The 17,440-nt window shown below is 47.5% G+C and overlaps 1 protein-coding gene across 1 annotated transcript in view; it reads left to right on the top strand.

Moving 5' to 3' along the window:
* Nucleotides 1-17,440, top strand: part of ATAD2 (ATPase family AAA domain containing 2) — a 113,184-nt gene that overhangs the window by 94,350 nt on the left and 1,394 nt on the right. The window contains exons 19-27 of the mRNA XM_063924386.1: nt 4,563-4,748; nt 4,896-5,031; nt 5,126-5,322; nt 5,466-5,625; nt 6,703-6,825; nt 12,427-12,564; nt 13,213-13,548; nt 14,186-14,319; nt 14,737-14,865. Of these exons, the coding sequence (XP_063780456.1) occupies nt 4,563-4,748; nt 4,896-5,031; nt 5,126-5,322; nt 5,466-5,625; nt 6,703-6,825; nt 12,427-12,564; nt 13,213-13,548; nt 14,186-14,319; nt 14,737-14,865 (1,539 nt within the window). The remainder of the gene's footprint in view (nt 1-4,562; nt 4,749-4,895; nt 5,032-5,125; nt 5,323-5,465; nt 5,626-6,702; nt 6,826-12,426; nt 12,565-13,212; nt 13,549-14,185; nt 14,320-14,736; nt 14,866-17,440) is intronic.

Genomic DNA, 17,440 nt, shown 5'->3' with positions numbered 1-17,440 from the left:
TCCTCCACAGCTTCTGCCAAGTCCGCAGCATGACGCTGGAGCCATACAAGCGGACTCAGGTGCGGTGGGGGGTCATCTCAAGAGTTTCAGCACGCAGTGGGCTCACTCGCAAGGGACTCCTGGATCCTACACGTAGTATCCCAGGTGTACATTGGAAACTCGAGACGTCTTCCCCTCACAAGTTCCTGAAGTCTGCTTTACCAACGTCTCCCTCCGACAGGGAGGCAGTATTGGGAAAAAATTCACAGGCTGTATTCCCAGCAGGTGATAATCAAAGTACCCCTCCTACAACAAGGGAAGGGGTATTATTCCACACTATATTGTGGTACTGAAGCCAAACGGCTCGGTGAGATCTAAAAGATTTGAACAATTACATACAAGGGTTCAAATCAAGATGGAGTCACTCAGAGCAGTGATAGCGAACCAGGACGATATGGTGTCACTGGATATCAGGGACGCTTACCTACATGTCCAAATTTTGCCCTTCTCACCAAGGGTATCTCAGGTTCGTGGTACAGAACGGTCACTATCAGTTCAGACGCTGCCGTTTGGATTGTCCACGGCACCCCGGGTCTTTACCATGGTAATGGCCGAAATGATGATTCTTCCTAAAAGAAATATGGACGCTTTCCTGATAAGGGCAAGGTCCAGATAACAGTTGGCGGTCGGAGTAGCACTATCTCAAGTAGTTCTACGACAGCACGAGTGGATTCTAAATATTCCAAAATCGCAGCTTTTTCCGACGACACGTCTAATGTTCCTAGGAATGATTCTGGACACAGTCCAGAAAAGGATGTTTTCTCCCGGAGAAGAAGGCCAGGGAGTTATCCGAGCTAGTCGGGAACCTCCTAAAACCAGGAAAAGTATCAGTGCATCATTGTACAAGGGTCCTGTGAAAAATGGTGGTTTCTTACAAAGCGATCCCATTCGGTAGATTTCACGCAAGAACCTTTCAGTGGAATCTGCTGGGAAAATGGTCCGGATCGCATCTTCAGATGCATCAGCGGATAACCCTGTCTCCAAGGACAAGGGTGTTTTATTCTGCGGTGGCTGCAGAGTGCTCATCTATGAAAGGGCCGCAGATTCGACATTCAGGACTGGGTCCTGGTGACCACGGATGCCAGCCTGAGTGGCTGGGGAGCAGTCACACAAGGAAAAAATTTCCAGGGAGTGTGATCAAGTCTGGAGACTTCTCTCCACATAAATATACTGGAGCTAAGGGCAATTCACAAGGCTCTAAGCTTAGCAAGACCTCTGCTTCAAGGTCAGCCGGTATTGATCCAGTGGGACAACATCACGGCAGTCGCCCAAGTAAACAGACAGGGCGGCACATGAAGCAGGAGGGAAATGGCAGAAACTGCAAGGATTCTTCGCTGGGCGAAAAATCATGTGATAACACTCTCAGCAGTGTTAATTCCGGGAGTGGAAAACTGGGAAGCAGACTTCCTCAGCAGGCATAACCTCCACCCGGGAGAGTGGGGACTTCAGCGGGAAGTCTTCCACATGATTGTAAACCGTTGGGAAAAACCAAAGGTGGACATGATGGCGTCCCGCCTGAACAAAAAACTAGACAAATATTGCGCCAGGTCAAGGGACCCTCAGGCAATAGCGGTGGACGCTCTGGTAACACTGTGGGTGTACCAGTCAGGGTATGTGTTCCCTCCTATGCATCTCATACCAAAAGTACTGAGAATCATAAGAAGGAGATGAGTAAGAACGACACTCGTGGTTCCGGATGGGTCAAGAAGGACTTGGTACCCGGAACTTCAAGAGATGCTCACGGAAGAACCGTGGCCTCTACCTTTAAGAAAGGACCTGCTCCAGCAGGGGCCTTGTCTGTTCCTAGACTTACCGCGGCTGCGTTTGACGGCATGGCAGTTGAACGCCGGATCCTGAAAGGGCATTCCAGATGAAGTCATCCCTACCCTGGTCGAAGCCAGGAAGGATGTAACCGCAAAACATTTTCACCGCATTTGTCAAAAATATGTTGCGTGGTGTGAGGCCAAGACGGTCCCTACAGAGGAATTCCAACTGGGTCGTTCCTACATTTCCTGAAAACAGGACTGTCTATGGGCCTAAAATTAGGGTCCATTAAGGTTCAAATTTCGACCCTGTCGAATTTCTTCCAGAAAGAACTGGCTTCAGTGCCTGAAGTTCAGACGTTTGTAAAAGGGGTACTGTATATACAGCCTCCTTTTGTGCCCCCAGTGGCACCTTGGGATCTCAATGTTGTTTTGAGTTTCCTAAAGTCACATTGGTTTGATCCACTCACCACTGTGGAATTAAAATATTTCACATGGAAGGTGAAGATTCTATTAGCCCTGGCTTCAGCCAGGCGTGTGTCAGAATGGGCGGCTTTATCATATAAAAGCCCTTACTTAATTTTTCATTCTGACAGGGCAGAATTGAGGACTCGTCCTCAATTTCTCCTTAAGGTGTTTTCTGTTTTTCACATGAACCAACCTATTGTGGTACCTGCGGCTACTAGGGACTTGGAGGACTCCAAGTTACTTGACGTTGTCAGGGCCCTGAAAATATGTTTCCAGGACGACTGGAGTCAGAAAATCTGACTCGCTGTTTAGCCTGTATGCACCCAACAAAGATGGGTGCTCCTGCTTCTAAGCAGACGATTGCTCGCTGGATTTGTAGTACAATTCAGCTTGCACATTCTGTGGCAGGCTTGCCACAGCCAAAATCAGTAAAAGCCCATTCCACGAGGAAGTGGGCTCATCTTGGGCGGCTGCCCGAGGGGTCTCGGCTTTACAACTTTGCCGAGCTGCTACTTGGTTAGGGGCACACCCTGACTGAGGAGGACCTGGAGTTCTCTCATTCGGTGCTGCAGAATCATCCGCACTCTCCCGCCCGTTTGGGAGCTTTGGTATAATCCCCATGGTCCTGACGGAGTCCCCAGCATCCACTTAGGACGTTAGAGAAAATAAGAATTTACTTACCGATAATTCTATTTCTCGTAGTCCGTAGTGGATGCTGGGCGCCCATCCCAAGTGCGGATTGTCTGCAATACTTGTACATAGTTATTGTTACAAAAATCGGGTTATTCTTGTTGTGAGCCATCTTTTCAGAGGCTCCTTCGTTGTTATCATACTGTTAACTGGGTTCAGATCACAGGTTGTACGGTGTGATTGGTGTGGCTGGTATGAGTCTTACCCGGGATTCAATATCCTTCCTTATTATGCACACTCGTCCGGGCACAGTATCCTAACTGAGGCTTGGAGGAGGGTCATAGGGGGAGGAGCCAGTGCACACCACCTGATCCTAAAGCTTTTATTATTGTGCCCTGTCTCCTGCGGAGCCGTTAAACCCCATGGTCCTGACGGAGTCCCCAGCATCCACTACGGACTACGAGAAATAGAATTATCGGTAAGTAAATTCTTATTTTTTCATGGGGATCGGGCGGACCTCTGTACAAGAGCAGATTTCCTTCCTAAGGTTGTTTCAGGTTTTCATGTAAACCAACCAATTGTGGTCCCATCTTTCAAGTGTCTCGCGGATGGGGATGTGTCCTTGGATGTTGTCCAAGCTTTAAGGGTGTACGTACAGGTTACATCGTCCTTCTGGAAGTCAGACCATTTGTTCGTTCTTTATGATGGCTCAAAGAAGGGTTGACCGGCTTCTAAGCAGTCCCTGTCTCGATGGAATAGACTTGCCATTAGGCAAGCTTATATTTCCTGTGGTAAACATGTTCCTTTACGGCTAAGTGCTCATACCACTCGCTCGGTGGATGCCTCCTGGGAGGCTGCCAGAGGGGTTTCCACTACTCAACTTTGCAGAGCGGCGACATGGTCCTCAGCCCACACGTTCGCGAAATTTTACAAGGTGGATACCTTTGCGTCCGAAGATTCTAAGTTCGGACGTTTGGTTTTGCAGGCAACAGGCAGCACTCCCTCCCTGGGAGATAACTTTGGGACGTCCCCTAATGTCTAAGAGGAACTCGAGTGTCCCCTAGTGGATGAAAGAGAAAAGAGGATTTTGGTACTTACCGATAAATCCATTTCTCTGAATCCTCTAGGGGACACTGGACGCCCGCCTCTGTGCTGTCAATCCTGCTGTGTTCATGGTTCTTGTTCATCCATTCGTACAAACAGCGTTGGTTTTTCGGTTAAAGAAGTTTCTTGGATGCTGTTTGGCATGTTGTACAGTTCGGTTCCTCGCTGGGTGCTCTCGTATCGTGTCCTCATCTCTGTGTCAAATTTTCAAAACTGAGGCATGAGGGGCGTGAAGGGGGAGGAGCCGGCTGTGCAGACAATGCTAATTTTTAGATTGTGCCACACCTCCGGTTGCAAGCTTCACACCCCTAATGTCTAAGAGGAACTCCAGTGTCCCCTAGAGGATTCAGAGAAATGGATTTATCGGTAAGTACCAAAATCCTCTTATTTTTAAATCTGAAAGATACAGTGGAAATGGCTTTTGTGCCCTTAAGGACAGCTGTGAGGTTTATACAATGGGCCGTTTACCACCCATAAATGGATATTATTGATAATGAAGGTGATTAAAGTTCTATATTGTCTACGTGTGACTGATCTTTGCAACCGGTCTGTTTGCAGCATTTCCGCGAAGCACAAAGAACTGCTCCAAGCATCCTGTATATTCCACACATTAATTTGTGGTGGGATACCGTTGGCTACACCCTGAAGGCAACATTCATCACACTACTGAAGAACATCCCATCCTTTTCGCCGATCCTTCTGCTTGCAACGTGTGATGTGGATTATTCTTATTTGCCCTCTGAGGTAACAGAATAATCATGTACTAACGATCATAAGTCCTTTCTCAGTCACGCTAACTCTGCACCAAATATGGGTCACACCTTGTGCCTTTGTTGGTATCTTAGAGTTAATTAAGGTAAAGATAACGTAACGCCGATTTCACCCATTTAGCTAAAAGAACTTTTCCTTGAGGATTATGGGGAAGTTGTCCGTGTTCAGTTGCCCAGCAAGGAGGACAGGAGGGCGTTCTTTGAAGATCTTATTTTGAACCAAGCTGCCAAGCCTCCTGCTTCCAAAAAGAAGGCAGGTAAGTCCTATCTGGTAAACTGGATCTGGATAACTCTTGGTGCTTCAAATATTGGTTAGGTTTCTGAAGCATAAATATTCTTTCTGATCCTTAGTTTTGCAGGCACTTGAAGTGTTACCGGTGGCCCCTCCACTGGAGCCGCGCCCACTGACTGCAGAGGAGCTGAAGCGATTGGAAGAGCAGGAAGAAGAGACGTTTCGTGAATTGAGGCTCTTCCTGAGGGACGTCACCCACAGACTTGCCACTGATAAACGCTTCAGAGCTTTTACAAAGCCAGTGGACCTTGAAGAGGTAATGTGTAAAACAAATTGTCCTTGTGGCATACATGTGCATGTATTAACTTGCAAATTTGAAAAAAAAAAGTGGACTTTTGTACATGATGATAAAATTAAAGTTGTAGCTTTCAACGGTTCAGTGCTTTTTGTCTTGGATAGGTTCCTGATTACGTGACGGTTATTGCACAGCCAATGGACCTTTCAACTATCCTAAGCAAAATTGATCTGCACAAGTATCAGACCGTGACAGAATATTTAAGAGATGTTGATCTTATATGCAGTAATGCACTTGAATACAATCCAGACAAGGACCCTGGAGGTGAGTTACTGTATTACTTGCAAAATATCTTCACTCCTTTAATGGGAAAATATGTTTTGCTTTCTCCTGTAAGTCTGTTGCAACACTTTACAATACTTACCGTATTTGCCGGCGTATAAGACGACTTTTTCCCCCTGAAAAACATGCCTCCAAGCGGGGGGGTCGTCTTATACGCCGGGTGTCGTCTTATACGCCGGGCGGGAAGTCGCCCGGCGTGGGAAGTCGCGAAACAGGGGCGTGGCCTAGCATAAGGGGGCGTGGCCTCGCGGGCGGACCCCCGTTTTCAGCAATGGTGGTTGAGAAGATGATGTTGGCTGCCACCCCCCCACTTCCCCCGTGAATTGCCTCTATCTGTACGGTGAGTGTACGGGTGAAGCTGTGTGAAGTCCGGCTCCTACACAGGGACAGGAGCCAGGTGCTGCACGTATTGTTACAGTGCAGCACCCGGCTCATGTCACTGAGCAGGAGCCAACATTCAGCAGTGACAGGCGGACATCGGCAGCACTTACAGTATAAGAGATTCGGTATGCATAAGAAGGGGGGGGGGGGGCAGCGGCTTAGGCAGGGGGGACAGCGGCAGCACTGCAGGGAAGCTGCAGGTGAGGGGGGCTTAATACTGGTACTACAGGGCAGACCAGACAGCTGCTAGTGACAGGGAGACGGCAGGGACCAATCCAATCAGGCTTTGTATACAGCCAACCACAGTACTGCACCATTGTACAGTACAGTATAGCATAGCAAAATGTCCAGCAGTCAAACCCCTATCAACCAACAATTCTAGTCTTCTACAGTGTGTTGCCAGAGTTCCTCTGGGTTGTGGGCTGCCTGCCTGTGTTTCTGAGAAATCAAATCAAATCTGATGTTCTTTTACGTTTTATTTGGTGTGTGGAAGGTGTGTGGAAGAGGGGGTAGTCTTATATGGCGAGTATATAACAAACTCTATATTTTGAGTGGAAATGTTGGGGGGTCGTCTTATACGCCCAGTCGTCTTATACGCCGGCAAATACGGTAACCTATAACTAAAGCGTGTCAGTCTATATTTTAGTATTTTTTTTTTTTTGCAATATTCTCCAATAGATCGTTTAATCCGCCATAGAGCATGCACTCTAAAAGATGCCACTTATGCCATTATTAAACAGGAGTTGGATGAGGAATTTGAGAAACTTTGTGAAGAAATTCAAGAGTCTCGTAAAAAGAGAGGTAAGTAACTATATGTATCCCTGCAACTTGTTAATAATGCGAAACACACATGGACTAGTATCCTGTTTATATAATAAGTTTTGTTTATTTTATATAGTTTTGGTAAATTATACTGGATCCCTGGGTATTTGGGGTCATTCATGTTTGCCGTTGTAATATTGGAAAGGGATTTCCTCCCTCTTCCATAATCCCATCTATAGTGATGGAATTGACTTCATTTTAAAGCGAACCTGAAAATTAACTTAAGAGGGAGAATGGAAAGATTTTAGAATATTAAAATTCCTTTCTCTTACGTCCTAGAGGATGCTGGGGTCCATATTAGTACCATGGGGTATAGACTGGTCCACCAGGAGCCATTGGCACTATTTGAGTTTAATAGTGTGGGGTGGCTCCTCCCTCTATGCCCCTCCTACCAGACTCAGTTTAGAAAATGTGTCCGGAGGAGCCGGTCACAGCTAGGGGAGCTCTACAGAGCTTTTCTAGTAAAGTAATATTTTAGAGTTTTTATTTTACAGGGAGGCTGTTGGCAACAGCCTGCCTGCAGCGAGGGACTGAGGGGGGGGAGCAGTGCCCGCCCTGCGGGGTCTGAGCCACTGTCTCCGCTGACTGGACATTGAGCTCCAGAGGGGATAGATCGCTCCCCGCCACAGGGGAACGCTCGCCTCAGCAGCAGGCTGCCACCCCCTTGCAGAGCTGGAAGTGTGGCGAGTGAGTCCCTGCCCCCCCTAACAAGCGGGGGGGCGGTGTGAAGATGGCGGCTTCAGGGTAGGAGCGCAGTATTAACTGCGCTCCCGGATGGCTCAGCGGTACTTCAGTGTGGCGCGGGGGGGGCGCTCTGAGCCAGCGCCTGAACCCTACACTGACCATTCAGCCTGTCGGGGTCTGCGGATCTCAGCCAGCACTTAAAATCCTCAGGCCAGTATAATCTTGAAGAATGGGAAGACAGCGCCATTAAGAGGGCGGAGCTTCTCCACAGAGCGCCATTTTCCTGCGTGCAGTCGGATGCAAGTGGAAGATCAGTCCCTCCAGTGCAACTCCAGCTATCTGTACGGTACCAGGGAGGGGGAGGCTGTGTAAAGGCTGAGTCACCTATTAAGGGACACAGTCAGCGCTGGTTTAGGGTCTCCCTATACCTATAATAGCGCTGTGTGTGGGTTGGCTCCAATCTCTGTGTCTCTCTGACATTCTTGGGGGGGGTGTAACTGTCTGCCCTGTACCCTGTGTGTATGTGGGGTGATTGGTGTGTATTTGCAAACATGTCTAGAGACTTTCATATGCTGCAGAGGATTTATCTTCTCTGGAAGATCCCATCCCATGTAATCAGGATTGCACTGTTGTAGCGCAGATCCCAGCTAGAGAATCAGAGTGGTTAGCCTCTTAGGGGGACTATTTCTCAGATTTCTGAAAGGGTTGCTAGAACTGAGCATGCTACTCGGGTACTACAATCCTCTATGGTTGTATGGTCTGATACTGCTCCCTCAGGGTCCCCTGCGGTACATTCTCACAAACGTGCACTTGCTAAGATTATGCAGGATGACACGGACACCGATTCTGACACTGCAGACGGGATGTGTCGAGGGGTGCGGCATTACTTGCAAAGGGGGTGCAGTTGATGATTGAAGCCGTACGGGATGTGTTGCACATTTCTGACACAAATCCTGAGCAGGTTGAGGAGGCCTTTTTCACAGACAGTAAAAAGGCCCCCTTCAAGCATCTAAGGAATTAAATGCTATCTTTGAAAAAGCCTGGGAAAATCTGGAGAACAAATTCCAGATCCCCAAGAGGGTCTTGGTTGCTTTTCCCTTCCCAGAGGAAGATGGAAAGAAGTGGGAGTCTCCGCCGATAGTTGACGCCTCTGTCTCCAGGCTGTCAAAACAGATGATTTTACCAGTCCCGGAATCTACCGCGTTGAAGGACCCGGCAGATCGCAAGGTGGATGCTACGCTCAAATCAATATACGCGGCTTCAGGGGCTATACTGCGGCCTAATATTGCCTGTGCATGGATTTCTAAAGCAATAGCCAGGTGGTCAATCACTCTGCAGGACGACTTGACTACGATGGATAAAGGTGACTATGTTTACGTAATATTCAGGTTTCTGCAGGGTTCCTGGTAGATTCCATGAAGGACCTGGGTTCCATGGCTGCGGGGATCTCCATGTCCGTCTCGGCTCGCAGGGTTCTCTGGCTGCGTCAATGGTCTGCAGACGCGGAATCCAGGAAAAGTGTGGAGGGCCTACCCTATACTGGTCAGGCTCTCTTTGGGGAGGCGCTGGATGCGTGGATTGCCACGGCTACTGCAGGTGAGTCTCCTTTTCTCCGCTCAGCTGCTCTGGGTACGAAGAAGCCTTTTACACCAGCCACGTCACAGTGCTTTAGGCCGCGAGGCCTAGAAAGAACAAGCCTTCTCGCACCTTCTTCAGAGGTGGTTGTGCTAAAGGAAAAAGCCTGCTCCCACAGGTTCCCAAGACCAAAGTCCTCCGCATGACGGTGGACAGCACAGCCTGGAGTAGGTCAGGTGGGAGCAAGACTCCGGCATTTAAGCCACGTCTGGATGTCGTCTGGCCTGGACCCCTGGGTACAGAATATAGTGTCCAGGTGTTCAGGCTGGAGTTTTAAACTCTCTCACCTCAGTTTGTTCAAATCAGGCTTGCCAGCTCTGCCGGCAGCAATTCTTCTTGAAGCTATCTGAAAATTGGTAGAGTCCGAGGTCATTGTTCCGGTTCCGCCTCATCCGTGGAACGGGTTACTATTCGAACCTTTTCGTGGTACCGAAGCCGGATGGTTCGGTACGGCCAATTCTGAACTTAAAATCTTTGAACCCTTATCTCAGGGAGTTCAAATTCAAGATGGAGTCTCTGCGAGCTGTCATCTCAGGACTGACGGAGGTGGAGTTCCTGGTGTCCCTGGACATCAAGGATGCGTACCTCCACATTCCCATTTGGTCGCCGCATCAGGCATATCTCAGGTTTGCACTGTTGGACGATCACTATCCGTTTCAGGCGTTGCAGTTCGGCCTCTCCACAGCACCGAGGGTCTTCACTAAGGTGATGGCAGAGATGATGGTTCTCCTCGAGCAAGGGGTGAACATAATTCCGTATCTGGACGGTCTCCTGATCAAGGCGTCGTCCAGGGAGAAGTTCAGATCCATTGCTCTCACGACACAACTGCTCAAGGAGCACGGTTGGATCCTGAACCATCCAAAGTCTCATCTGGAGCCGACAAGGAGGCTGTCTTTCCTGGGAATGATCCTCGACACGTAAGTGCAGAGGGTGTTTCTACCAGTGGAGAAAGCATTGGTGATACAAACAATGGTCCGGGATGTATTGAAGCCTACCTGGGTATTGGTTAATCAGTGCATCCGCCTTTTGGGGAAGATGGTTGCCTCCTACGAGGCTCTACAGTACGGAAGGTTTCATGCTCGATCCTTTCAGCTATATCTCTTGGACCAGTGGTCGGGATCTCGCCTACATATGCACCAGAGGATAAGTCTGTCATCGAAAGCCAGGATTTCGCTCCTCTGGTGGCTACAACTACCACACCTTCTGGAAGGCCGAAGGTTCGGAGTTCAGGACTGGATCCTTCTAACCACGGATGCAAGTCTGAGAGGTTGGGGAGCAGTCGCTCAGGGGGAAACCTTCCAAGGAAGGTGGTCGAGTCAAGAACAGCCTTCTGCAAGCAGCACACATTCTACAGGATCGGGCTGTTCAGGTGCAGTCGGACAACGTGACCACAGTGGCCTACATAAACCGACAAGGCGGAACGAAGAGCAGGGCTGCAATGTCAGGTGTCAAGAATCCCCGTCTGGGCAGAAAGACACGCGGTGGCGATGTCGGCAATCTTCGTTCTGGGAGTAGACAACTGAGAAGCAGACTTCCTCGGCAGACACAATCTCCATCCAGGAGAGTGGGGCCTCCATCCGGAGGTGTTTGAGGAGGTAACCGGTTGGTGGGGGGTTCCTCACATAGACATGATGGCCTCCTGCCTCAACAAGAAGCTGCAGAGGTACTGTTCTAGGTCGAGAGACCCGCAGGCAGTGGCGGTGGACGCACTAACACAGTGGGTGTTCACGTCAGTGTATGTGTTCCCTCCACTTCCTCGGATACCAAAAGTTCTTCAACTGGTAACAAGAACAAAGGTTCTGGCAATCCTAATTGCTCCGGACTGGCCAAGGAGGGCTTGGTATGTGGATCTGCTGGATGATCCAAGGCCCTTACCTCTTAGGGAGGATCTGCTACTGCAGGGGCCGTTCGCTTATCAAGACTTCCCACGGCTTCGCTTATCAAGACTTCCCACGTTTGACGGCATGGCGGTTGAACGCCAGATCTTCTCTCGGAAGGGTATCCCAAGTGAGGTTATTCCTACCATGATACAGGCTAGGAAGGGGGTAACGTCTAAACATTACCATCGAATTTGGAAAAAATGTCTCTTGGTGCGATACCAATAAAATTCCTGCGGTGGAGTTTCATCTTGGACGTTTTCTCCTTTTTCCTGCAAGCAGGTGTGGATATGGGCCTGAGATTGGGCTCCATCAAGGTCCAGATCTCAGCTTAGTCCATTTTCTTCCAATAACAATTTGCTGTCCTCCCTGAGGTTCAGACCTTTCTAAAAGGGGTTCTGCACATCCAGCTTCCCTTTGTGGCGCCGACGGCACCCTGGGATCTTGATGTGGTGTTGCAGTTCCTGCAATCAGCTTGGTTTGAGCCTCTACAGGAGGCTGACATCAAGTTTCTCATGTGGAATGCGGTCACTTTGTTGGCCTTAGCTTCTGCTCAACGTGTGTCGGAATTGGGGGCTTTGTCTTGTAAAAGTCCCTATCTGATCTTCCATGAAGATAGGGCGTAACTCAGGACTCGTCCGCAGTTCCTGCCTAAGGTAGCATCAGCTTTTCATATCAACCAACCTATTGTGGTGCCAGTGGCTACTGACTCAATTGCTTCAAAGGCCTTGGATGTTGTGATGGCTTTGAAAATTTATGTGAAGAGGACGGCTAGTCATAGAAAATCTGACTCTGTTTGTCCTCTATGATCCCAAGGAAATTGGGTGTCTTGCTTCTAAGGAGTCGATTTAACGCTGGATCAGGTTCACTATCCAGCATGCATATTCTACGGCAGGATTGCCGTGTCCAAAATCTGTAAAGGCCCACTCTACTCGTAAGGTGGGCTCTTCATGGGCGGCTGCCCGGGGTGTCTCGGCTGTACAGCTTTGCCGAGCAGCTACTTGGTCTGGGTCGTTTGCGAAGTTTTACATGTTCGATACTTTGGCCTCTGATGACTTCAAGTTTGGTCAAGCAGTCTTGCAGGAGCCTCCGCGCTCTCCCTCCCGTTCTGGGAGCTTTGGTACATCCCCATGGTACTAATATGGACCCCAGCATCCTCTATGGACTACGAGTAAAGGATTTACCAGTAGGTAATTAAAATCCTATTTTTAATGTCCTTTTAAGGGTTCCCCCTGACCCCAGAGTTCATATAGCATGACTGAGAAATCATAATAGTCTGTAATACATTTATTAATAGCACTTTAGTATTAAAGTTGTCTGATGGATCTCCTAGGTTTTATGACATTTTGTAAAACACTAATTAATTGCAAATTACTTACCAAAGGTTTTACTGCTGCGAAATATGCCCCGTCTTATTACCATGTGCCTCCTAAGAGTAACATACCAAAGGAAACGGACATGGAGCACTCAGAGAAGCCAGCAGGATCTGCAGCACCTGTAGCAGCAAGTACACCCAGCGCAGGTGGGTAACGTCTGTACGTCATCAATAAAACATGCTCTTCCCTGATGTGATTACAGAAACCTAAATTAGTCGCCCATAAATTTAACCCTGACTTGTTTGTTCCTTTAGAGGAGTATAGAGTCTGTGTAATTGGGACAGCTCATCTACAGGCTCCTGAACACCTTTTCATCTGAAAAGGAACTTTTTATTTTGGTTTCTGACCTTGTAACATGCTTTATTACGCAGCTCAGAATGTTCTTTATATCAGCTATTTAGGCCCAAATTGGGGACCTCATTGTCAGTAACCTACAGACTAAGGGGTCTATTTACTAAGCCTTGGATGGAGCTGGTTGGCATCTCCATGCACTAGCTCCTGTCATTTTTCATACCCATCCTGTGGCATGGTAGTTAGGAGCTGATTGGCTGATACTTTATCTCGGTCTACGTCTACTTTATCTCTGGCCAAGGCTTAGCAAATAGACCCCTGAATCCGATGTGTGCAGAATAACTTACTTGTGTATATACTTTTGGATATGGACCAGGAAGCATAGAAAGCTAAAACATTCTATACGTTAACTTTAACGTGCAAAAAAAACAAAGAACTCATTACAAGACCGTCTTAAGGAAAAATTGCATTTTTGTTTTCTTTCTTGCATTTTGCAACCATAGTTAGAAGAAAACAAAAGCGTAAAAGCCGTTGGAGTTCAGGCTTGTGTGGTAAAAAGAAGAGGGCCATATCCACTCTCCGGGATAAGACTGACAAAGAAGTAGAGAGCGAAGTTGACCAGGATCTTGAAGGGTCTAGTCTAGAGCATACAGAGCTAGAACTCATAGATGAGTCCTCAATGGAAGCAGAGGATGGTACCTTGGACTCTGAACATATAACAAAGGAATTGGAGAAATTGCCAGCCAGCACAGATACATCGAGTGCTCCTGCTACTGGGGAACCGGTGAAACGACCAGAGCAGCCGGCGCAAGAGAATGGCCAACAAGTTGAGTCAAACGGTATGTCCTATACCCAATAACTAAGTTAAGTGTTTTTGTTTGTACAGACCATAATGAGCCGTTGTCAGACTTCTATGCTACAGCGTGTTCGGTCTGTGCTTGTTCGTTGTATGAATAACTGTAATGGCTGTGGTAGCATTACATGGGAAAATCGTCCTGGTTCTAGCCTTAGCTCTGTCATAATGAGCTATTAATGGCTTTAAAGCTAGATATGAAAGCAGGTATTCCGTCAGTTTAGATGGGAACTGCGGGTGCTTTATAACAAGCTAATTCCCCCTAAGTATCACCGGAATGCAGTTAAGAACGTTTACCCTAGCCACAGCGAAGGAGACTAAAGTGTGATGCGGTGTATTTTACACCTTGTAATAGCTGATTTGGTAACCACTGGAGAATTATGCTAGCACCCACCCCTGTGTGTCATGAGTAATGACTGCCAAGCAATAGAACCAACTTGGTGCCAGACCTGACTTGTTTGAATCTGTACATATTAAGCATAAATGATTTTCTTCTAGCGTCCACTAGGGAGCACCATTTCCCCCAACTATAAAGGGAGGATGTGGGCTGCTATGATGATTCTGTTCTAGAGAGGAGAACCACACTTTCATGATCACACAGCTGATCTCTTTATGTGACTTAGATGTTTGCGTCTTGAGAATGACCCGTGGGCGACAAATGCAAGTCAAGCAGCAGCATCTCGTCAACGTGGACAAAATCATGGACATATTGGCTGAGCCAGCACCAGCCTTTCATGTGGATCACCAGCAGCTGAAGGCAAGTTGTATACGGTTTCGGTATATGCCATAGGCCACATAAACAAATTAAATTTGATAGAAAAGGTCATTATTGTCCAAGGCAGTGAGGCCCTGTCGTCGCCTTCATAGTAATTCCAAATATTTTTACAAAGGTTCCACAATTCTGCTCCTTTACCATGGTGTACGTGTTTTTTATTTATTATTCTTTCTCCCCTTCCCCCATCCTCATTATTTGTAACCTACTACCACCACTCCTGAGCTTTGTGGCGGTCTCTCGCACTTTCACCTCTCCCCGTTTGTCTATGGATTGTTTAAAATTAATTTGTGATGAATACAACTTGGATTTGTAGATATGTCAAGGGGTGGTCACCTTTACCTTCTGATCCATGTCTGCTACGCAACACTACATTAGTCATTCTTTCTCCCACTTCCCCAGGTTCTCTTGAACAAAGTTGTCGATAAAAGTAGCAGCTATAATGTGTTACAATTGGAAAAGTTATACGCCGTACTGAGCCAGTGTATTTACAGACATCGCCAAGACTACGACAAAACGGAGTTACTACAGGTGGGTGTGATGTGCATTCCGCTCAGTGTTTTGGGGCAGTTACAGGTACAGTGTCGTTTTTGCATTGCAACACGGCGGGTTGCTAGCACGTTTTGACCATTGAACCACCTCTACCAGCCGTATGGGTTTGTGTTTGAAACCTATGCCTTTGGTCGATGATGATGATGATTACACGGATTGTATTAAGGCCTGGACATGTGTGTTCTTGGTATGCTTTTTGAGCCTAAGTTTTTATTTGTGTTTGCTGTCTCCTAGTTTTTGAAAGTTTCAACAGCATAAGGTTGTGTCTCAGATGTCACCCTGGGTAGGGTGCAAGTTCTGCTGCCAATCCTTATGTACTTGACCTAGGAGGGAGTTAGGGAGCAGGCTGAAACCCACCGCCTGTGGTGCATCTAGATGGTAGATCTTGGTGTGGGTGACTCACATTGGATGCGCTGCACTCTGTTATTTCCCGTATTTGTGGGAGGTTTTTAGCAGAGCTGATCTAACAAGCTACCACCTCCCATCTGCCACACCCTCAAGCCTGTTATGGTACCTCCCAACTGCCACTCGCGTGTCGGCCATGGTATCTCCAACTGCCACCTGCATGTCTGTTATACGCACATCCCATAATGGCGTGTAATATTTTTAAGTATAATGGTGGATTTCGATTGTTTTAAAATCCACAATAATTAATGGGCGCACGATGGAGCAGTTGTTTTGGGTGGCCATTATCCCACTTCTTGCACCTGTATAGACCGGGTTTAGCAGTGTATAGCGGGTAAACTCGCCTAAAGCACCTGCCATCGGCACTTGCGCCTAAACAGAGCAACAATTTGAGTGTCCATTAATTAGTGCTGCCGGCAAAACAATTGGATGTCTCCCTAAGGGTATGTACACACTAGAATGATCTCTGACCGACGTTTCCAGATAAATTGGAATGACCGATCGGTCGGATCGTTCCATGTGTACCTGCTACAGTCACATGCGATATCTCTGGTCGACCGTGCTGTATGGACAACCAGACGATATCGCTAACTATGCCAAATACAGTATGGCATGTTAGATTGTACCATCGTGCAAGTGTGTATGGACAGGCTGACTACACATCGTTCTGATGTGCATCCAGCCTTACAGTACCAGGTATATTGGATATGTGTATGTATCGGAAGGCAAATAGTTTTGAGAATGTTTTGGGGTGAGAGGTATCGAGCCTTGCATAGAAAGTGGTTAATTTTGGTAACCTCTCAAATCTGCTTCTAGCTATCATGTATGTAAAAGGCTTTGGAATTACAGGTGGGTGCTGATTGGCTGCTTTGTGCAATTTCCCCACTTCACCGCTCTCCAGGGCTTGATAAATCTTCCCTTAAATATCAGTCCGTACTGATTGAGAAGTTGACTAAAATAGATGGTAGTACTGATTTAAAGTTTGTTTTGTTGCACTAAGTCATTTACAGGGTACCCAGCACCTTGCAAGGAATATATAAATTATCCTAATGGTGATTGTCTGAATACTAGCCAATCAGATCTCTGTGTTCATAATGAGGGAATGACGCCTACTTACCTAAGTAAGAGCATTTTTGTCGCTTGCTGCACAATTGAGAAATTCCCCATTGGGAAATCTTTGGCTTTAGAAGGCATAGTACCCCCTTCTAACTACTTGGGTAATCTTGCTGATAACTTGGCCAAAATGTTGCACTTTTTCTTTGATGGTAGTATTCACAAACCTCTGAACTATTCTTTGGTTTAAGATCTGGCTTTTATAAATGCATTGTAAAGATGGTCTCTGAGGAGTTAAGGCCCGTACACACTGGTCGATGTATCGGCCGTTCTCTTGGACGGCCGATACATCGCGGGACCGTCGGCCAGTGTGTACGGGCGATACGTCTGTGAACTCCGTCGTTCACAGACGTATCGCGTCGGCCGCGCAGCACAGCCGACAGCCAATATATCTAACGATATATTGGCGCGTCGCTGTGTGTACGGACGACCGCCCGTACACATGCTGCGGCGGCCGGCGGTGATTGACAGGTGAACTGGGCGGGCGCGAGCGCCCGCCCAGTTCATGACGTCAGTCCCCCGACGGATCGGGCTGTGTGTATGCACAGCACACTGCCCGATCCGTACATAGATATATCTGCAGATCAATTGATCTGCAGATATATCTAATAGTGTGTACCCACCTTTAGAGTTTTCATAACAGTAATACCATTCCATCACCTCGAGACCTGGAGAAATTTACCTAGGAAAAACTGGAACACGCCTTTAAGATCATCCAACAGTCCTTGCAGGTCCGGTACACATTCAGGTTTAGAGTATCTTTTAGGTGTTCACCGCAATGGATGGATGGAGACAACTGCACGCTTCACTGCTGTCTTCATGACCCAGTTCTTAAATTCTGCCTCTGAAGCCTAGCGATTACTCATGGCTTTTCTGTTTTGTGTTGTCTGTCTTGTGCTCAGTTTCTGGTCACCACCATTATCTTCTGTAGAAGTGTTTGGTTTAGTTTATGCCCTGGCTTCAATGTGTAAAACTGGAGTTATAATAGTTTTTACTCTTTTTGTTCCTTTTTATTGGTTTTCTGTTGGGATTTATC

The sequence above is a fragment of the Pseudophryne corroboree genome, chromosome 5, assembly GCF_028390025.1.
Source record: "Pseudophryne corroboree isolate aPseCor3 chromosome 5, aPseCor3.hap2, whole genome shotgun sequence".
Lineage (NCBI taxonomy): Eukaryota > Metazoa > Chordata > Amphibia > Anura > Myobatrachidae > Pseudophryne > Pseudophryne corroboree.
The sequence above is the reverse complement of the archived record's forward strand: the minus strand, read 5'-3'. Positions and strand labels throughout refer to the sequence as shown.